At 35.9% G+C, this 23,598-nt stretch overlaps 1 protein-coding gene across 1 annotated transcript; it reads right to left on the bottom strand.

Annotated features, from left to right (window-relative positions):
• Positions 1–21,848: 21,848 nt before the first annotated feature.
• LOC126024080 (caspase-6-like) lies at positions 21,849–23,001 on the bottom strand. The gene has a single exon (XM_049784536.1). The coding sequence runs from the start codon at positions 22,945–22,947 to the stop codon at positions 22,120–22,122; it is 828 nt and encodes a 275-aa protein (XP_049640493.1). The 5' UTR covers positions 22,948–23,001; the 3' UTR covers positions 21,849–22,119.
• Positions 23,002–23,598: the final 597 nt, after the last annotated feature.

Raw genomic sequence — 23,598 nt, 5'->3', positions numbered from 1 at the left:
AAGCAGTAAGAAAACAAGAATATGCAATTAAGACAACAATGGGCCCCTGTTTGTGATGTCAGCTGGGAAAATCTACGAAACTACGCCTGCCCAGTGGGGCTTGACTGTGAAAAATTGTGAGTGCTGCTTGTGTGTGTCTGTCTACTGTCCTGTCACGTGAACCTCTTGGAAGTGGGCCGAAAAGAGGCTCCAGCAGAGCACGGCTGCTCTGCTTCGCTACGTGGCTGTGTGCTCCTTTTAAGGAAAAAACACCATCGCAACAAGAAGAAAAAAATCACACTAAGAACGGTGCTGGATCACTGAAGCCCAGCATTTCTCTCCAGACTGTCTTCTCTGCTGCATGCTCAGACCTAACATTTGATCCTGTGAGTGGCTTCATCCACGGAGGACTCCCCTTCATTGGAGGCAAGTCGACCAACCCAGAAAGGGCGGAGTCAGAGGAGTGTGGCTGCCTACATCATTTAGCCAATGAATACCACCACAACACATAGAAAAACCCACAATACAAGTGTGACAATGGGAAAACAACACAGGCCAGCATCAGACATAGAGAATGAAGATGACAATTCTGATGACCAGAAAACGACCAACCAACTAATCTCTCAGATAAGGACTGTAGACAAGCAATATGGAAGATGCTCAAGGAACTCCAAGAAACCATGGATTGAGTTGAACAGAACACTAATAAGAACTAAGGAAATATGAAGACAGAAATCACAAAACTCCAAACTGAAATAACAGGTCAACTAACAGGTCTGAAAAAGTCAGTAAACAAAGTGAATGACAAAATGGATAAGCTCTGGGACAGGGTATCAGAAGCTGAGAATAGACTCGGTGCTGTGGAAGATGAAACAAATAACAATTTCATACAGCGGGAGAGATTGGAAAAAAAACTTAAAGCAAATGAACAGACAATGGAAAAATTAGTCAAATAATGGGAACAGATGAAAATAGAAGTCTATGATAAGCTCAACAGAAACAACTTAAGAATCATTGGAGTCCCAGAAACCCAGGAAGAAAATTTCCAGGAAGAATCAACGGTCAAGAACATCATTAAAGAGAAACATCCAGAGCTAAAGAATACATGTGATCAAATCCTGCATGCTCGAAGAGTACCAACCAAAAGAGACCCCAGAAAAAATACCCAAGACACATCCTAGTCACAATGACGAATCCCACAGATAGAGACAGAATTCTGAAAACAGCAAGATCAAAAAGGGAAATTACATTCAAGGGAGCATCCTTGAGATTTATAGCAGACCTGTCACCAGAAACACTCAAGGCCAGAAAGCAGTGGTGGGATATTGTGACAAGACTGAATGAAATGAATGCCTCACCTAGAATACTCTACCCAGCAAAACTCACTTTCCAGTTTGACAGAAGAATACATGGTTTCACAGACAAAGAGTAGCTCAGAAACTTTACAGACTCAAAATCATTTTTTTTTTTTTGGTTTTTGGGTCACACCCAGCGTTGCTCAGGGGTTACTCCTGGCTGTCTGCTCAGAAATAGCTCCTGGCAGGCACGGGGGACCATATGGGACACCGGGATTCGAACCAACCACCTTTGGTCCTGGATCGGCTGCTTGCAAGGCAAACGCCACTGTGCTATCTCTCCAGGCCCTCAAAACCATTCTTAAGAGAAAAACTTAAAGACCTAATTTAAGACAAGACTAACCAAAAGACACACCAAATTTTGATATAAAAATGGCATTAAATCCCAGGACAATTCTTTCTCTCAACATCAATGGACTAAATGCACCAGTTAAGAGATACAGAGTGGCTAAATGGATCAAAAAACTCAATCCAACCTTCTGCTGCCTACAAGAAACGCACCTGAATAGTCAGAACAAACATAGACTCAAAATAAAAGGCTGGAGAAAAATTATCCAAGCAAACAAAACCCATAAAAAAGCTGGAGTGGCCATACTAATATCAGATAATTGCAAACTTTATACTCAGGAAGGTTGTAAGGGACGAATATGGACATTTTATATTAATCAAGGGGTATGTAGAGCAGGAAGAAATAACCCTCCTAAACATATATGCACCGAATGAGGGGCCAGCATAATATTTAATACAATTGTTGACAAATCTGAAAAATAATATCAATAACAACACAATAATTGTGGGGGACTTCAACACGGCTTTGTCAACACTGGATAGGTCAACCAAAAACTGGAAATCGAACTCCCATACAATCCAGCTATACCACTCCTAGGAATATACCCTAGGAACACAAAAATACAATATAAAAACCCCTTCCTTACACCTATATTCATTGCAGCACTATTTACCATAACAAGACTCTGGAAACAACCAAGATGCCCTTCAACAGATGAATGGCTAAAGAAACTGTGGTACATATACACAATGGAATATTTTGCAGCTGTCCGGAGAGATGAAGTCATGACATTTTTCTATACATAGATGTACACGGAATCTATTATGCTAAGTGAAATAAGTCAGAGAGAGAAAGACACAGAATGGTCTCACTCATCTATGGGTTTTTTTTTTTAAAAAAAAAAAAAGACATTCTTGCAATGATAATTTTCAGACACAAAAGAGAAAACAGCTGGAAGTTACAGCTCACCTTAGGAAGCTCACCACAAAGAGTGATGAGTTTACTTAGAGAAATAACTACATTCTGAACTGTCCTAATAATGAGAATGTATGAGGGAAATGGAAAGCCTGTCTAGAGTACAGGCGGAAGTCGGGTGAGGAGGAGGGAGATTTGGGACATTGGTGATGGGAACGTTGCACTTGTGATGGGTGGTGTTCTTTACATGACTGAAACCCAAACACAATCATGTATGTAGTCAAGGTGTTTAAATAAAATAAAAAAATGACAATGATGGAAGAAGTAAAAATAGAAAATAAAAATAAATAAATTATAAAAAGGTGTAAGGAATCACTTTTCCCATTTTAAACTCTACTATAAAACAGTAGTCATTTATAACACCATGGTATTAGAATAACGACAGACTCTTAGATCAATTTTACAGACTTGAATATCTGGAGATGGACCTACATTTTTAGGAACAATTAATTTTGATAAAAGACCAAGAAACACAAAGTGGAACAAGTAAAGCCTCTTCGACAAATGGTGCTAGGAAAACTGATCAACTACATGCTAAAAAAATAAATAAATAAACTCAATGTCATGCACAAAGGTTAAGTGAAAATAAATTAAGGACTTCGATTACACACGTGAAACTATAAGGTACATAGAGAAAAACACTCCATGATATTGAAGCTACAGGCTCAGTCAAGGAAGAAACATCACTGACAAAGCAAGTAGAAGCAAAGATAAACAAATATAAGACTACATTAAATTCAAAAGATTCTGTACCTCAAAAAAAAATGATGACTAGAATACAAAGGCTACCTACAGAATGGGAGAAATTTTTCACCCAATACCTATCAGATAAAGGGTTAATATCTAAGATATATAAGACACTGATTGAACTTTAGAAGAAAATAAATCTAACCCCATCAAGAAATAATGAGAAGAAATGAACAAACATTTCCATTTCTTTAAAGAAGAAATAGACAAAAAAGAAGCACATGAAAAAATGTTCCATGTCACTAAATTATTAGGGAGATGCAAATCAAAATAGATATTATCTCACATCACAGAGACTAGCATATAGAAAAATCGGTGCTTGTGTGAATAAGTCCCTTTTTTTTGGACTCTTATTCACTGCTGTGGGAATGCAGACTGATCGAGCCTTTTGGGAAAACAGTATGTATTTTCCTCAAAAAAGCTAGAAATTGAACCACCATATGGTCCAGCAATACTTCTTTTAGGAATATACCCCAGGAACACTAAAACACAATATAAAAATGCCCTCTGTACACCGATGTTTAGAGCAGCACTATTTACAAAAGCCAGAATCTAGAAACAACGCAGGTGCCCAACAACACATTAGTGATGAAAGAAACAGTAGGACATCTACATAAAGGAATACTATGCTGCTGTTAGGAAAAATAAAACCATAAAATTTGTTTATACATAGATGAACACAGAGATTATTATGCTGAGTAAAATAAGCCAAGGGAAAGGGATAGACATAGAATAATCTCACTCATTTGTGGAATATAAGAAAAACAAGAGATTGTATAGTAATAGTACCCAGAAACAATAGAGACAAAGGTCAGGAGTCCTAGCCCACGGTAGAAAGTTCTCCACAAAGACTGGTTGAGTGTAGCTAAAGTAGAGAAGAGTCTACATGGAAAATGATAGCTGGAACTGATTGCTCTGGACAAGAACTTGGCTCTGAAAGTGGAGAAACTAACAGGCAAGGCACCCTTCCATTAACAATAGTGCAAACCACGGTGTCAAATAGAAAAGGCAGGGAGAGAAATTGAGAGAGAGAAAAGAGAAAGTGAGAGAGAGAAGCGCATTGCCTGCCCTAGAGCAAGGCTGGGGTGGGGAGTGGGGGATTGGAGGAATATGAGAGGCAATGGTGATGAGAAGGGTGCACTGGTGAAGGATGGTGTACATTGTATGCCTGAATCCCTACAATGAACAATTTTCTAACCACAGTGCTTTAAAAAGCAATTTAAAAAGGACAAAATGGTGACAATTCCCATGCATTTTAATTATATAAAGATGGTTAGGGCCAGAGCGGGGGCGCAAAATCAAAAAAAAAAAAAAACAAGTAAACCAAATTCAAATTAGAGTAAATAATAAATCTTTAGAAAAAGAACCCAAAAGAAGCATGTCTAGTTACCTGCGCGTTTAATTCCATAAAGAGTAGGGGGAATATTTCCACAGAATTACTGACTGTCTATTGGACCACAGGTATCTTTGGAGTCTGGAATATCTGTGTATTTCAAATAAGACAATGCAAGAATTGCATGTGCTTTTTGTAGGCAGTTTTCTAAAATATGTACTAAAAGAAAATATTCCCCACAGTCATTTGGAAACTCAGAGAAAACATAAAAAATGTAAACATACAGCATTGCAAGAAAAACTAAAAAAAAAAAAAAAAAAACAGAAACAAATATATACATATACAAACACACATACTCACAAAAACTTGGTATCAAGAAAAAAGTCAATCAGTGAAGTGAAAATAAATGAAAAATTACATTAAGACATGAATTTTTAATGACTGGATAGTTTATAAAGGCAGCCAAATAAATATTCTAAAAATTAATCCTAATAGTTTTAAGAATGTCAGCCATTGGGATACTCAAGGTGAGGCTGGAACTGAAATGATTATTCTTGATACAAGTACAGCGCAGCAAGCAAGTATAAATGATGCAATGAATGATAAAGTACAGAATGAGAAGATGCAAGAGAAAATCAGATTTCAAATTGTTTTTATTTCTAAACAAAAGATTTAACATCCAGTCATGTTAAATTACAAATATCAAGATAGATGAAAACTGAGTCGGCATTGTTGAAACTCAACATTCTCTAGTTAAGTTAACTAGAAAAAAACTATTTTCATATAAATATGTGTTGTGCACCTGTAAACCTTTGAAGACAAAGTGAAAAGATGAACAGATCACAAAAAGGGGCAGAATTCCTATTAAGGATCATTGTACTGATAGTAACTCACCAAATAAAGAACAAAAACCAAAAGAAAGCATTTTGATAAATTATATTAACTGTCCGTAAAGTATCTTTTAGATATCAAACTTTAAAACAATATATAAACAATCTTCATCATATTTACTACCTTCACATACACTAAGAAAATTAAAAAGTGTGGTCTTCTGAAAGAAATTAAATCAGTCCAAAAGAAAAGTCTGAGAAGGAAAAGACTGTGATCATATAAAATGATATGAGAGCATCTGAAACTAATGTAATCGTAAAAATAAAAATCATAATATAAATGCTTATTTATTGGTGTTAAAATATGAGAAACTAAAATTAAAACTAATATTGTGTTCTCTTCCAATTGAATTATATAGATTTGAATTGAAACATATAGATTAGCGAGTAAAATGTAGATTGACTTCTAAATCAATAGAAAAGGTAGAATGAAAAATAAAATTTAATGAATAATCCTTAATAAAATCAAATAAAGGTGATAAGTTTTATAGGGAAAATAATGCACAAAATAAATAGCACAAAATAAGAAGTTTTTGAAAACATAGTGTAAAGCTTATTAGCATTAGCACAACCTATAAATATTATTAGAGCATAATAAAAATTAAAAATAAACATGCATTTCCAGAGAATCCTACCTACAATACAAATATAGAGAAGGGTTTCTATGTATAAAATACATCTTTTAAAGTAAGAAAATAGAGTACTAGACTAAATGCAGAAAATGGAAGTCCCTTTTGTGTGTTAAAGCTGAGCAGCCTGAATTCTGTCATTTTTTCTGTGCAGTAAATTTCTCCCAAAGAAATGTGTGCTTAACTGGAAGTACTTGCTATAGCAATTAGGCAAGAAAAATATATCAAGGGAATCCAGACAGGAAAGGAAGAAGTCAAACTCTCACTGTTTGCAGATGACATGATACTCTACTTAGAAAACCCTAAAGAATCTACCAAAAAGCTTCTAGAAACAATAGACTCATATAGCAAGGTGGCAGGCTACAAAATTAACACACAAAAATCAATGGCTTTTTTATACACCATTAATAACAGAGAAGAAATGGACATTAAGGAAACAACTCCATTCACATTAGTGCCACACAAACTCAAATATCTTGGAGTCAACTTGACTAAAGATGTTAAGGACCTATACAAAGAAAACTATAAAACTCTCTTTCAAGAAATAAGAAAGGACACATGGAAATGGAAACACATACCTTGCTCATGGATTGGCAGGATTAACATCATCAAAATGGCAATATCCCCAAAGCATTGTACAGATTTAATGTAATCCCTCTAAAGATACCCATGGCATTCTTCAAAGAAGTAGATCAAACACTGTTGAAATTCATTTGGAACAATACACAACCTTGAATAGCTAAAATAATTCCTGGGAAAAAGAATATGGGAGGCATAACTTTCCCCAACTTTAAACTGTATTACAAAGCAATAGTTATAAAAACAGCATGGTATTGGAAAAAAGACAGACTGTCAGATCAGTGCCATAGGGTCAAATAGTCAGAGAATGTTCCCCAGGCATACAATCACCTTATTTTTGATAAAGGAGCAAGAAATCCTAAATGGAGCAAAGAAAGCCTCTTCAACAAGTGGTGTTGGCACAACTGGCTATCCACTTGCAAAAAATTGAAATTAGACCCCTAGCTAACATCATGTAAGAAAGTAAAATCCAAATGGATTAAAGATCTTGATATCAGACCAGATACCATAAGGTATATAGAACAACACGTAGGTAAAACACTCCAGGACATTGAGACTAAAGGCATCTTCAAGGAGGAAACTGCACTCTCCAAGCAAGTGAAAGCAGAGATTAACAGATGGGAATATATTAAACTGAGAAGCTTCTGCACCTCAAAGGATATAGTGCCCAGGATACAAGAGCCACCCACTCAGTGGGAGAAACTATTCACCCAAAACTCAAAAAATAAGGGGCTAATCTACAAAATATACAAGGCACTGACAGAACTTTACAAGAAAAAATCTAATCTAATCCCATTAAGAAATGGGAAGAAGAAATGGATAAACACTTTGATAAAGAAATACAAATGGCCAAAAGGCACATGAATAAATGCTCCACATCACTAATCATCAGGAAGATGCAAATCAAAACAAGTATGAGGTTCCACCTCTCACCACAGAGAATGGCACACATCACAGAGAATGAGAACAAGCAGTGTTGGAGGGAATGTGGAGAGAAAGGAACTCTTATCCACTGCTGGTGGAAATGCTGTCTAGTCCAACCATTATGAAAAGCGATATGGAGATTCTTCCAAAAACTGGAAATTGAGCTCCCTTATGATCCAGCTATACCACTCCTAGGAATATACCCTAGGAACACAAAAATACAATACAAAAATCCCTTCCTTACACCTATATTCATTGCAGCACTATTTACTATAGCAATACTCTGTAAACAACTATGATGCCCTTCAACAGACGAATAGCTAAAGAAACTGTGGTACATATACACAATGGAATATAATGCAGCTCTCAGAAGAGATGAAGTCATGAAATTTTCCTATACATAGATGTACATGGAATCTATTATGCTGAGTGAAATAAGTCAGAGAGAGAGAGAAAGATGCAGAATGGTCTCACTCATCTATGGGTTTTAAGAAAAATGAAAGACATTTTTGCAATAATTTTTAAAGACAAAAGAGAGGAGGGCTGGAAGTGACAACTCACCTCATGAAGCTCACCACAAAGAGTGATGAACTTAGTTAGAGAAATAAATACATTGAGAACTACCCTAACAATGAGAATGTATGAGGGAAATAGAAAGCCTGTGTAAAGTACAGGCAGGGGTGGGGTGAGAGGAGGGAGAATTGGGTTATTGGTGATGGGAATGCTGCACTGGTGATGGGGGGTGTTCTTTACATGAAAAAATACCAACCACAATCATGTTTAATCAAGGTGTTTAAATAAAAAAATAAAAAAGAAAGTTATACATGAGTTGTGTACACTGTCTTTCAACTGAAGAAAAACAATTCTTTTCTAGAGAAAATTTACATTAGAGCTGCCACAAATTATATTAGAACTGAAATAAATTTCTACACATATTATTTAAGATTCAGTGAAAAATAACTGTATGTATCATTAAAAGAAAAAAGATAAATTGGCTGAAGCTATTAAAAAAGAAAAAAAAAAGAAATGTGTGCTTATCATTTAGAGCTCTCAGTTCCTGGTGATCTGCTTTTCTTCAGTGACAGCTTAGTGTGATGCCTCATGTTCCTTTTTCACCAGTTCAGCTGACCTCAGTCTATCTTGAAATGAATAAACATTTTATTTTCTCACTCCAGAAATGCTACCTACTCTATCTTTGCATTTCCATATGGAAGTCAATACCCATGACATTGTTAATCACTAGCCAAGGAAGCAGAATTCAGATTTATTTCTTCAACTGTCAACCAAGACCTTATTTGTTACCACTATGCATAGACACCTCACTGGACACTGCCTTCTTAAGTTTCAATTCCGTCCAAGAGGAAGTGGTTTCACAGATCTTGGAAAAAGTCCTGGGAAGAGACTTAGACCCTAGAATCTTGCTAGTCCTGATTTTGCCTTTAACTTCTCTAACTGAAGGTTTCTAGAGAAAGAACAAATGCTGTCATGATTTTTCACCATTCAATTCTTTTTCAAGGACCCATGAAAAAAATTTTAATTTTCTTTTCCAACTTAAGGAATTGACACTTAGTACTATAGTTCATGACTCCAAATTTACCTAAACATGACAGAATAGAATGACAATGTTGAGAAATAAACCTGGACTTCAAAACTTTAGTCTTGTTTCCCTCTTCCTACTCTAAGATGCTTTATTGGTTCACATTGATCTTGGAAAAATTCAATGAAATTTATTCAGAAAATGCTCTGAATTTATCAATTACTAACAAGTATCTGTAATTATCCCTAAATCCTTTCCCAAGAGAAAGATTAAGCAATAAGGAAATATATATGCTTAGAATCTAGGTAAGTCCTCTTTCCCTTTAACATTTCATTTTCTACAGTTTGAGTCAACAGGACAGCAGATTCATTTTCAGTTTCTTCAGTTCAAGACCTTTGATTACCTGTTTTTCAATTACAGTTTGATGGGGAACTTAAGTTGAATCTGTTATAAGATAGATTGTAGAAAGTCTAACACCATGTCAATGGGAAAGAACCAACACATGGATCCTGAATGAGATGGATATGCTTTTTCAGATGAGCAGTCTACACCAAATTGTGGTCATCTGAGAATTAAATCCTGCGATTATCTTATTCATACTTGCAAGCTTTGTCTCATGAATGCTAAAAGAAAATTAAGTTTTGGTTAGAGAGATAGCACAGTGGGTAGGGCATTTGCCTTGTACACATCCTGTCAATCCCTGACATCCCATATGATTTTCTAAGACTGTAATTTCTGAGAACACAATCAAGAAGATACCCTGAGCACAGTTGGGTGTGGCCCAAAAACAAACAAAAAACCAAAATTTAAATCTCACAGTTGCCAAAGAGATAGTACAGCAGGTACAATACTTGACTCAGGTTCAATTCCTGGCATCACATATAGTACCCTGAGCTCTGCCAGGAGTCATTCTTGAGCAGAGACACAGAGATAATCTAGTATGAGTGCTATCCTCACCCAAAAGAGATGAAGTATAGGGCCGGGAGAGATAGCACAGCGGCGTTTGCCTTGCAAGCAGCCGATCCAGTACCAAAGGTGGTTGGTTCGAATCCCGGTGTCCCATATGGTCCCCCGTGCCTGCCAGAAGCTATTTCTGAGCAGACAGCCAGGAGTAACCCCTGAGCAATGCTGGGTGTGACCCAAAAAAAGAGATGAAGTATAACAAATTGACTTAAAAGAGAATGGTTAATCTCATTGTTATAAATGCTTCATAAATCATAACCGATACTGTTAATTAAATGAATAATTTAGAAATAATTTCATCATTTTTCCTTTTTAATCTCTGTGATAACCTTTTATCAGGAACCTGTTGTTTTTATCTTTATTTTATAAATGTGTAAATCAAAGCCCACAAAAATTAATAAAACTTTTTCAAAGTCAAGGTTCTAAGCCAAGTTTCTAATACAGATGCTTTTAACCCTTATACTGTAATGATCATAATGGTTGCCTAGAGACAAATGTTTATCAAGGAAACTTCTCGGAGCTTTCTGGACTCTCAAAAGATACCTCTATCAGTGAGGGTACAAATGGATGTTCAAGAGATTGGTGTTTCAGAGCAGGACCCTTTCCAGATCCTGAAAGCAAGATGACTTTGGACATGTTCTCCATAACTCTTTGTAAGCAATTCTATATGGAATGACACCAAAATTGACTACAGACCTAAGCAATGTCAAAAGTTTAAAATAGCCTATTATTAGATGTAGGAACAAACTTTCTGAGGTTTACAAATAGATAATAAAGAGCAAAAGTGAAAGGGGATTTAGAGAGAAATACATCCCTTGACGGAGACACATTTCAGATGAGTAACAGGGCATGCTGGAAGGCAAGGTTAAATGCTAAAAAGGAGAGCATCTCAAGAAAGATACTTATCACAGAGAGCTTTCTTCCTTTCATGCTGGGTTCTGAAAGCTAAAATAAGTAGCCTTGTTTCCAAGAGGTATGCTTTCTTAAAGGGCAAAGAGCAATATTAAAGTGTTTTAGTGCCTTTGGCAAGTGATCTAAAGGGAAAATCCCGTTCCTTCCAGATTGATGTTCACATATGTACCTGGCGGTGGTATCAAAAAAAGCATTAGACTGCATTAAGAATCCAATTTGACTCCTTAGTACATCAATTTTCTAAGTTGAAATCAAGGCAATGCATTCATATGTTTGTTGTGAGGAGGAAATGAGAACAACTTGTACAGGAAAAAAAGAAAAATATACTGCAGAAATGTTTGACAGTTATGACATGAATTAGTTTTTAAAAAGGCAACGTCTTAAGTATTGCAGGTTGTCAACCTGAAATATGCAGATTTCAGTTCTAAGTTGACTTCTGAAAAGAAAGACTATGATGTAGAGAAAGTAAACATTGCTTCTTAGCTTTCTTCCTTAGAAAACAAACAAACTAACTAACAAAAATCACAGTTATCTGGAATCCCGAGTCGCCTCAAGGTAACAAAAGTCACAACTCTTGCATCAAAACCAGGAACAAACAATTATCATACCTGGTGCAAAGTGTTATCATTTTCATCTAATTATCAAGAAAATGTAAGTCAAAACTATATTGCTGTTATTTTACATGTTAAGCTAATTATCAAAAAATCAAAATATAAGAAAATGTTGCTAATAGTGTGATGAAAAAGTAACCATGTGCCCTGTTGGTAGGAATAGAAATTGATACAGTATGGATTTTCCACAATTAATTAAAGCTAAGACTAACATATGATCTAGCAATTTACTTCTGAGTATATAAGCAAAGAAAGGAGTACCTGTGCTTTGATGACATATAACACTATTGACATATTAATATCCTAGACATGAAATGCCTAAATGTTTAACATATGATTAAATGTAAAGTGTATTATAAATATTTAAATGAATCATTATTTTCAAGGCAAAACCCATTTTGTCATTTAAACAATATGGATAAACCTAAAGTATTTTATGCAAGTAAAATGATCCAAAATAAAAAAAAGACAAGTACTACATAACTATGCATATGTAGAATCTAAATTTGCCAAACTCAGAGAAACAGCAGAGTGTTGATCACCTAGGCAGGTGGGCAGGAAATAATGAAAAGACAATGATCATAAATTTTAATTACTCATGACTCCAGATATTATGTGATTAAGTATATACCATGATGCATTTTATGTTGATAATATTTAATCATATATGTACATAGGGTGTTGTCTTATGTACTTTAAATTTACTAACAGATTTTTAATTGAATTTGCATACACATACATGAATTAGAATGTACACTAATATAGAATTAATTACTTTTAGATACCATTCTTTTAAATGCCAAAAATCTCAAGAAGGTTTTGAAATAAAGAAGTAGATTATTTATGATTGGAGAGATGGCTTAAAGGATGGATATGTTTGCTCTACATGTGGGATCTCAAGCTCCATGGTTTTCTGAGAATTTCCATATGATACTGAAAAATAGTAGTAATTCCCTAAACCTCTAAGTAATGCTCATTATGCTTGGAAGTCACTCTTGTGATGATCCCTGAGAGTCACTAATATTGTGTTTAATATGGTGGGGCTGTGAGTGGGGCTAGAAGAAGTTGCATTGCTGGGGACTGAGTTCAGAACTATATGATAAACATATGGTCCAGTCCTTTGAATCATCTTCTGGAGTCCTCAATATTTAATTTTAAATAATATAAGAATATTATCTCTATAGAGAGAAATGATTATAAAAGCATGTTGGTCTTTTAATGACTTTACAAAAATGCATAATCACCAGTTTATACCTGTGTTCTCAAGATGATTATGGTTTCCATCCCACAATCTGAAATATCTCAGTTGTGGACAATTCTGAGTTTTGTTAAGTCTAGCAAGCCATGGAAATGGCTCTAATCTTAACAATACATATGAAACACCTCAAGGAAATTTTTTTTCCTAGAATATTTTTAAAGTTTCTTATTTTGTGTGGGGGCCATATCCAGCAGTGATCAGGACTTATTCTTGGCTCTGCACTTAGGGATCATTCCTGTAAGGCTCAGGGGACCACATGAGAGTGCCAAGGATTGAATGAGGCCTGTGGGATGCAAGGTAAGTACAGTATTCCAGCCACATAAAATGATTACTTAAGTTTTAAAATGTATTTAATTTTAAATATAAAATAGTACATTAATATTTGGAAGTTTCTCTGATGTGGCCTACATCTGGTACAAGTAAAGGGAACTGAAACTATAAGAAACCAAAATGACTATAAGACTTGTAAATAAGTCAAAACACTTGATCATATGGTCTGTGACTATCCTGAATTATATTAAATACAAATTAATTTTGAAAAGGGCTAGACAAATAGTACAAGGATTAAGGTCCTATTTTATCCCTGGCATCTAATAAAATTTCCCAAGCACCAATAGGATACTCCCTGAGTGGAAAACCAGGAATAAACCCTGAACACCACCAGGTGTGTCCCCCAAATAAAACAATAATGATTTAAAATGTATCTGCCTTAAGGTGCTGAAACTATTACACAGCAAGTAGGGCACAGCTAACTTGGGTTTAATACTATACTTTCATGTTGTCTCCCAATCTTTGCCAAGAGTGTTTCTTTTTTGCAGGGAGGGGTCACACCTTGACGTGCTCAGGGGTTACTCCTGGCTCTGCTTAGAAATAGCTCCTGGCAGGCTCCGGGGACCATATGGGATGCCGGGATTCGAACCACCATCTCTCCTGCATCGGCTACATGCAAGGCAAATGTCCAACCACTGTGCTGTCTCTTCGGCTCCCAACGGTGTTTCTTGAGCACTATCAGGTGTGGTTCAAATGAAGCAAAAAGCTGTTGTGTTGGTTTTTATTTTATTGTTTAAAGCTTATCTTTAAGCCAGTATTCTATTTTTATTTTGTATTTAAAAATGATAGGTTCACGAAGACTTGTACACATCACAAAGAACAAGAACAACTAGTACTGGCATTGATGCAGAAAAAAAGGGCCTTATTCACTGCTGGGGGAAATGCTGACTAGTCCAACCTTTTTGGAAAACAATATGGATATTCCCGAGCTTTCATATGTTCTGACAATAACACTCTTATACATAGATACTAGAAACCCAAAAACCCAATTCATAAAAGCCCTTTGCACTCCTAGGTTCATTGCAGCACTATATACAATAGCCAGAATCTGGAAACAACTCAAGTGCCCAAGAACAGAAGTGTGGATAAAGAAACTCTAGTACATTTACACAGTGGAATACTCTGCAGCTTTCAGGAAAAATAAAGATAATGAAATTTGCTTATACATTGGTGATATGGAGAGTATTGTGCTGAGTGAAATGAGGCAGAGCAAAGGGATAAACATAGAATAATCTCACTTATTTGTGGAGTATAAGAAAAAATAGTATGGTAATATCTAGAGATAACAGAGATGAAGGCCATGATAAGAAGCTTGCCACTAATAGTGGAGCAGTGCAGTTAGGGTAGATAAAGGACTACTTTAACAATGATAGTTGGACCTGAACACTTTGGACAGTAGCTAGATGTTGAACAGAGATAAATGATATGCACGGTACCTCTTCATTGACAATATTGCAAGCCACAGTGTCTAACAGGAAAAAAAACCCAGAATGAAATAAAATGACTGCTATAGAGACAGACAGGGAGAGGGTAGAAGGGAAAGTGGACATTGGTGGCAGGAAATATTTATGGGTAAAGAGTGGTATACATTGTAAGATGAAAACTCAAACATAAACATGCTTGTAACCATGGTGTTTAAATAAAAGGGAAATAAGAGTATAGTTCTGCTACGTTCTTTTGCTGAGGTTGTTCAGTTATCCCAAAGAAAGTAATTCATATGATGCTTATTCTGCTGCAATAACTTTGCAGCCTTGGTGAATATTAATTTGCTGTGGAATTTTTTCCTTACTCCTCAATTTTGTTTTATTTGTTTATATGTTCTGCATGAAAAAGCTGCAAAGTCAATGCCTAGTGGTACTTTATGATCACCAGAGAACCAATAGGAGTGACTTCTAGATGTCCCTCCTTCTAGTACTTCCATATGAGTACTGCTAGAATAATCCCTCACTAAGACAAAACAATCTTCCAAAGGAAAATTTTAAGAGTCTCGAATTCATTTGTTAAAATGTATAAAAATTGCCGAGTTTGGCTCAGCTAAATGCAAGATCTGCAGGAGCTCCTCCCCATCTACAATTCCTCCAGGTCTAAAGTGCCCATCTGAGGCATGATGATATCCTTATGGCCATTTGAATTCCAGATTGTATTAGATAAGCATAATTCTAGACCCTTCTGCTCAGCTACTTCTTCAAATTTAACTTCATACTGTCCAACCTCCACCACCTGTGCTCCACCACTTTATACACTTCAACTACTCCTGGAAAGTCATGATCTCTCTAGAGAACCAACCTTCCCCCACAACTTCCTATCATTAAAAAGTGACCCAAAAGCACACCCATCAATGTATCAAGCGCTCAGCTTCTGTCAGAGATCCATGAAGGTTCAGTACTGAAGTCTTATGATAAGCACAAGCTCGAGTAAAAGGTCTATAAATATCCTTACAGGCTAATGGTTGAATTGGAAAAGATCATGAGTACAAATTAAAGGGAAAAGGAAAAATATTGGATGATCTCATTCTTCTGTGGGATATGGAAAGTTCAAGCGAGAAAACAAATAGTACTTATTAAGACAAATCCTGGGAATTGGAATACAATTGCAAATAGTGAAAGTAGGGGAATAATTAAGAGGTGAAAACAAGTGGAATACCATGGTGAAGGGTTGTGGATGATTAATGATGGTTTGTCATAGTAATTCTACACATAGATACCATATCTCAACTACAGAATCTAGGAAGTTACCTGAGATGAGGAGGAGGAAAATGGATGGGAGGGATCCTTTGGACATTGGAGGAGAATAAGGCACCCAGATGGTAATTGTGGTGTTTTAGGAGAATGTGCATAAAATTATCATTAACAGTACTGTTAATCACAATACCTCAATAACAATTTGGGGAAAATAGTAGCATCATAAGTTGAGTTAGTAATAATAATTTATATGCCAAAAGACATATTAATAAATCAATAAGGTTGTTGGGACCAAAATATGTATCACAAATTTAAAAGTCAAATACATATTTCTATTGATTTTATATATAGAAGATACATTTTTTATGAAATCTTTTAAAATTAGTTAAAATGGGGATATTTGTTGGGGGAACATTGACACTGATAGTAGAATTATTGTTTGAAAAATATGTATTCCTGAAACTCAACTATGAATAACTTTGTAAATCATAGTGCCTCATAAAGAACACTTTAAAATAGTAAGGTTCTGGAGCAATCACACAGCAGATAGGATGTTTGCTTTCACATGACTAACCCAGTTTTGATTTCTGGGATCCTATATGGTCCCCGAGGCTGCAAGGGGCAATTTCTGAATGCAGATCCAGGAGTAGCCCCTGCGTGCTTTCGGGGTGTGGTCTCAAAACCAAAATTAAATAAAATAATGAATTAATATGTCACAAAACCACATTCTAATCACCAAATTGCAAGAACTAAAGACTTCAAAATATGCACTGTCAATTCTATTCTCACCAAAATAGTCAATATTAAATAATTTTAGTTAAACTATTTTATTGTCATTAAAATATAAATAATTTACATATTAAATATCCTATTTTTAAATTGCATTTATAAAATGAATGAAAATTTATAAAAAATAAATGTAATGTATATTGGGATATAGTTTTGAACATTCATGTCCTAGTATTTAATTGTCAAAGTTGCTTATATTATCTTTACTGTCATACCATGAAATTTAAACAATAGTTTTCTATTTTAGATTGTTTAATCCCCTACAGAATATAGCAAATAATCAGTAATTTTCTATTGAACAAATGAAAGAATAAATGCACAACTACTTTGATACTTAGTACAAGTGATGATTGACTACACAGCTGTCAATACTTAGTAAAGGAATCATTTTCACTCTTCTTAAACTATTTCACTGAAAGTCAGCTAAATTTATGAAGCCTACATAACATCCCTTCCAAATTTCTTTTATTTTGGTCATCTTGTCAACAAATGTACAATAAGTACTTCCTCCTGTATGTACAAGTGCTTTCTAAATATATGCTAATTTAATACAGTAACACTTGCATAAGAGGCAAGATTCAAATATTTTATAGCAAACAAAGGCCATTACAAATTAAATAAATATGCTAAGAAAATAAGAAACAACAAATGTTCAACGGAGACATTGGAGTTGAATTATTTATATGTTAAAAATTTTCATTAAAGTACTTTTAGCTAGAATATTCAGTTATAGAGGATATAAATTCTAAACTGACCATCTTATAGCTGTCCTGACAGAATAGAACTGTCATGCAATAGATTCCACATAATTTCTGAAAGTTTCCAAGAATATATTGGTTAAAAAATAAGAACAGAGATATATGTTGTTTTTTTCTGTATGTTCCGTGCATACAGAAAAGAAGTGTCTATCTGCTTCTATACTCTTAAATTTTTGTTGGCTAAAAGTACATAAATTCATCCATCCAACTACTATTTGTTATCTGCTCAGTATCACATAATATATGATTGAACTATAGGAAATTATTAACAGACAATTATATTATTATTATTATTATTATTATTATTATTATTATTATTATATAGATTAACCTTTTAGAACCACTATTGGGGGAATTACATCACTTATCACAGCGTGGTATGAAATAAGGATATATACACACAAATGTGTCCTAAGAAAATAAACCCTTTAAATAATTTTCTTTAAATATTTATAGTGTGTTGAATTTCAAGACTTCTTGAACCAGAAAACAAGTTAGTGGAAGTTTATAACTGGTGACCATTGAAAAAAAGACAGTTGTATCCAGGCCAGAAACTACACTAAGAAATTTCTGTTCAGTCTTGTCTGATGAAAAATGAAGTGGTGGTATTTTTAAAAATAAAATACTCACAGTAAAACTGTATTTTATTGAAGACATAATTAGTACTGACAGTATGACAGAATTTTTATGTTGACTAAAAGCAGATTCTGTCCCTGCCTAATAAATCTACAGTCCAAGTTCTATAGACATTGTGGAGAGAGGATAAAAATACCCCACAGGAAGGTGAATGCCTATGATGAAGCAATCCCAAAAGATTCTATCACTAGTGGGTCCCCAGGAACTTCTAGGGCTGGTTTCTGCATGTAGACAGAAAAATGAACATTAAAAAGGTGTTTTTTTCTTGTTAAAAATTATACCATAATAGCTTTGTGAATTTCTTTTCAGTCTGCTACCTCACGGACGCAGCTGGAAGCCTTGGAAGCAGGTCTGTGTGCCCTCTTTTCCTCCCCTTCATTCCCCACCAGAGTACTATGAAAACTGAATTATGGGCTTAAAAAGGCTGTTTTTCTTCCAGCCTAAGTAGGAGGTGAGGCAAGCCAGATAATTATGTGTATTTAAGGACCCTGGAGAAATTATGGGAACAGGGCTTCTGTGGATACAAACTGAGTATGATTTGACACAGGCTTGGGCCCATCCGTTCAACTAACTAATTAATGACTTAAATATCTGAATTAGAAAGTCATGGATTTGTTCCATAGGGTTTTAATAAATGCATAGTGCATAGAATCAGAGTCCCAGGTTCAAATTCTTGTTTTGACACTTATTATATAGCCTCAACCTTGTGATACTTCAGCTTTTTTATGTGGACAAAAAGTAGAGAATGACACCATCAATGATCAAAAATGTTAAAAAAAAAAGGCTAATTAGCTTTTAAATATTTAAGCATCTTTACCTACTAGGATATAATTTCATGGGTGACTATTCAGTTTCAATCAATGTAAGCAGAATTCAAATAGTTAAAATTAATACTATCGCTGGTTTAAATCTTTTTCTTTCCAGTAGCATTCACCTACTCTTTTCTGCACCTTTATGCATGAAGTATAAGAGTACCCATTGCAATTAGAAAAATTTATCTGTTTTGTGTGTCAATCCTGTAATGATGCTAAAGAATTTATTTCTCCAGCTATAATCCTTTTCTGGCAGAAACTCATAAATTGCTCCTCAACTGCGCCCATGTTTTAAATTTTTATCATTATTTTTAATATAGTGATTAAAATTATCTCAGCCTATTATCACATACAAAGTATAAGTAATATTAAAGTTTATCTATCTCTTGTTTCGTGTGTATTTTCTGTCACATAAAGTTTTGTTCATGACATATATTAGCAAGTAACAAAACCTCTGTAAACCTGGAGTTTTCGTTTTTAGTAGGATAATAGAATTCTATAGGATAATAGTAGGATAATAGAATGTCTACTATGTCTTCATTATGAGGAATAAGTACAATCATAAAATAAATAGATCTTAGAGTGTTTTGTACATGATTAATACTCAAGAATTAGCAATTACTGTCTTTATGGTCCTGAAAGTAAAGTATCTAGAAGCTAATTCTGATTTCTTAATTAAGCCTGTGACATTGGATTTAAAAATATTTCTATAACAGGGCCAGAGAGATAGCACAGCGGTAGAGCATCTGCCTTGCACGCAGCCAATCTAGGACAGGTTGCGGTTCAAATCCCAGCATCCCATGTGGTCCAGTCCATGCATGCCTGCCAGGAACAATTTCTGAGCACGGAGCCAGGAATAACTCCTGAGCACCACCAGGTGTGACCCAATACCAAAAACCAAAAAAAAAAAAAAAAATTCTAGAACATACATATTTTCTACTCTATCAAATGCATGCTATCAATGAAACTAATATCTTAGGGTTGTTGCAAAGATTATAGAACATTAAGTCCAGAGACATAATACAGGAATTAAGGTGCTCGCCTTACATGCAGTCAATACTAGTTCCATTCCAGAAAACACATATGATTCCTTAAGCACAATCAGGAGTAATCTTTCAAAAACAGACGTATGCCTAACTACTGTGGGAGTGTGGTCCAAAACAAATAAATAAATGAATGAAAATAAATGAAAATTACAGAGCATGGAGAAAAATCGTGGTCTTCATGGATTCAATGGAATTGTTGTTTTTTTTTCCCATTCTTCCCACTGTCTTAAATTAACCACACTCAAGATGTCCTTAAGAAAGTGAATCATCAACGTCAGTTTTTAAAGGAGGACCAAAGAAAGAGCACAAAGTGATTCTGATTAAATTATTCCCTACACTAATAGAATCCTGAATATTTTCTCTTTTATGTTAGGAGTACATATGTGTTCAAAGTCATCTCACACTTGTATCTGCCTCTGAACTGTTCTTCAAGCTACCCAGGTTTGGCTCTGGGTTATAAAATAATATTGCGTTCTGACAGCTTAAGCAGCATGCTGAAGAAAAGTACCAGAGCCGGAAGAAAGAAAAAGCATTTTTAGGGTGCAGATGGGTTTTGCAGCTGGGTAGGGGAACATTAGCATTAGACACAGGGAAATGTTGACTACGGATCCCAAGTTTTCTTTAACACAAAGGTTACCATCTCATCAGTGTGAATAAAATCATGTTTAAGGTATGATGTTGCTTATGCAGTTTATAAAAATTCCTCCATCCTGAAAGGTTTTTAGTTTGGCAGTATTTTCCCCTCTACTAATCCAATTCTTTTTGGGAAATGTCATTCTGCTTGAATTATCATAGTTCTGTCCCTCACTCAGGGATTTCCAGATCAAACTTGTAAATCCATCAGAAAGAGGAAACAGTCAGGTGCTGGAGAAGCAATTCAGTACTGTGGGTGCCAAGGGGACTAATGTCAACCGCAAAGAAATGTCAGCCATTTCTTTTCTGCCTGTTTTCCTAGTTTGCTTTGTACTTCCAAGAAAGTCCAGGGACGGCATCCTCTGTAGATGTAGCAGGGAAGAATATCCCCTATTTGAGCCACCTGCAGACAGGTCTCTGGGTACAGCTGCCTTTTTTGCAAAGACTGCAGGACAGAGTTGCAGCCCAGAGGTAACTGCCCTGTGCAATCTTCCTGGAAGAAATCAGGTTGAAATCAATTGTCAAAAGGACTTACATACAATTTATTGAGCTTCCCCTCTCAAGTTCTTTGTGGGTGTGACTGGAGAAATAAATTGCCTAGAGACAGAAACTAACAAAGAAAAGAAATGCTGAGAACAAGCTGATCCCAAATCTCATCTTCTTTTTTATTGCACCCTGTAGTTAACATCTGATGGGGAAGACTTTGAGGAAGCAATATTCTGGTGGCAGGACCTTATTTCATTTTAATTTAGTGGGGGAGGCACACCTAGCAGTGTTTAGAGTTTACTTCTGGCTCCAGGCTCAAGGATTCCTCCTGCTGATGCAAAGGCACCCTTAAGGGATACTGGAGATGAGCTCAGGTCAGCTGTTAGAAAACTTAACCACTGTACTATCTAATCCTATACAATCCCCCAAGCACTGTCAGAATATTCCTGAGTGTAGAATCAAGAACCCCTGAACATTGCTGGGTATGGTCCCTAAAAATATTGAAATAAGATGGAGTTCAGTATCTAAAGCAAAAATGTTGATGTCAGTGATGTGTAATATTATTTGCTATGTGGTGCTGGAAAAACTGCTTCACTTCTCTGGAACTCATGCCTCTTTCTGCAAAGTGAGACTCTAGATTACAAAAGCATGTCTAAAATTTAGATATCACTTAAACCTTATTTTTTTTTTGTTTTCAAATACATAAACTTTTATAAAAAAAAAGTTTACAAAAATTGTGGAAACAATCTTGCAATGACTATAAAATTCAAGAATTCAAGCATTGTGGATTTTTTTCACTATAAAAAAAAAATCCCTGATGATTCTGTTTGTAAATCTTAGCACCCACACCCCCAGAAAAAAACTCACCATGATTTATGTTGCTGTACCATACTTTTTCACCTAGTGATACTTACATAAGAAGGGGCATTATTTTGAAAACAGGCACATAAGAATGAAATCACTCCCCTTATTGGGGCTTCGGAAGGAAGTGCAGCTTTTTGGTCAGCATTGAGGCAAAACAGGGCACCTGCTTCTTCCCAATGGCATTGTAGTCATTGCTGAAGTCCACACGGCGCTGTGACACCCTCCGGTTGACCAGCGTGAGCAGCTCCGTGAACTCCAGAGAGCTGCCAAACTTCGCCAGCATCTCACACAGATCCTGGATATACCATGAGCCATTTACGGTTTCCCGGTGCGAGTAATACCCTTCAGCCACTGAGTAGCACATGAGGAAGTCGGCCCCAGCAGGCAGTGTGTACACAGAGGCTGCATCTACCTCTGTGACGTTTCCAGTGGGTGTGCCACTCTGATGGTCCACTACATCCAGGGGTCGGACGGGCACATCATGCTGGTCGCCACGACATGCCTGAATGATGAAAATCTTGGGTTTCCCAACCAGGCTCTGGCACTTGTCCCCTTTGAAGAAGCCTGTCAGCGCAGGGATTTCAATTTTGGCATCGTAGGCGTAAACATGGTTGCCTTCGCCATGGCTCAGGAAGACACACACAAAGCAGTCGGCATCCATGTGGCTGGAAGTCGCCACCTCATGCACTTTGAGTAGCACTTCCTCTGCTTTGAGATTGTCGAAATATTTCACATCAAAACCTAGGTCAGAAAACCTGCGCTGGAGATTGTCTCTGTCCGCGCAGGTGCCCCGGCGGTCGGGTAGCGCCAGGTGCCAGAAGAATCTTTCGTGGTTAAAGATCAAAGCGACCCCCCGCCTCTTGTGGTCCATTTTGTACTTTTCTGCTGGGTCGATCATGACACTCCTGTAGAAAGCATCTGTCTCTGTCATGTTTTGTTCTTCACCCGCCGCGGGAGCCCCTCGCAGCCCCGCCGCCGAGCTCGTCGCCGCTTCCTGCCTTAAACCTTATTTTTGAAAAGTATATGATGAATCATATCTTAACCTACCTTTTCTTCAAGATTCACCTTATAAATTCATCGTGTTAAAGGTTCCCTAGGCTAATTGCTATTCTGGTCTCTAAATGACATATTTGAGGTCATATCCAGATTAAAATAAGTATTTCTCAAGTCTCTTAAATTCTCATTACTCATCTTGAAGAAGACTAACAAAAAGTATGTTGAGTGAATAGTTTTATTAGTTGCATCAGGAAGACCTATAGCACTGAAATCTATTTTAGGTTTATAGTTACTTAGATTTCATCTAAAATACTTAATAGAAAAATAGAAGGAAAATAAAAATTGACAGTTATCCTATGAGGTAATGTCACCAAAATGTTTCAGGAAACTGAATCTTTGAAGTTGAATAACTTGTTCATAGTTATGCACAATTAAAAAAGTGTATCTCCCACTCTAGCTTGGGGAGATGCCTTCTGTGCCTCTCCTGGGAATCCTAATTCCCTTTTTTGGTAGCTGTGGGATTCAAAAATTTCCTGAAGTCTTTCCAAACTGCCCTCCTTTTGAAAGAAATTTATGAGGTGGAGAG

Source organism: Suncus etruscus, chromosome 12 (assembly GCF_024139225.1).
Source record: "Suncus etruscus isolate mSunEtr1 chromosome 12, mSunEtr1.pri.cur, whole genome shotgun sequence".
NCBI classification, from domain to species: Eukaryota; Metazoa; Chordata; class Mammalia; order Eulipotyphla; family Soricidae; genus Suncus; species Suncus etruscus.
Note: the sequence above shows the minus strand (reverse complement) of the source record. Positions and strands in the feature narration are given on the sequence as shown.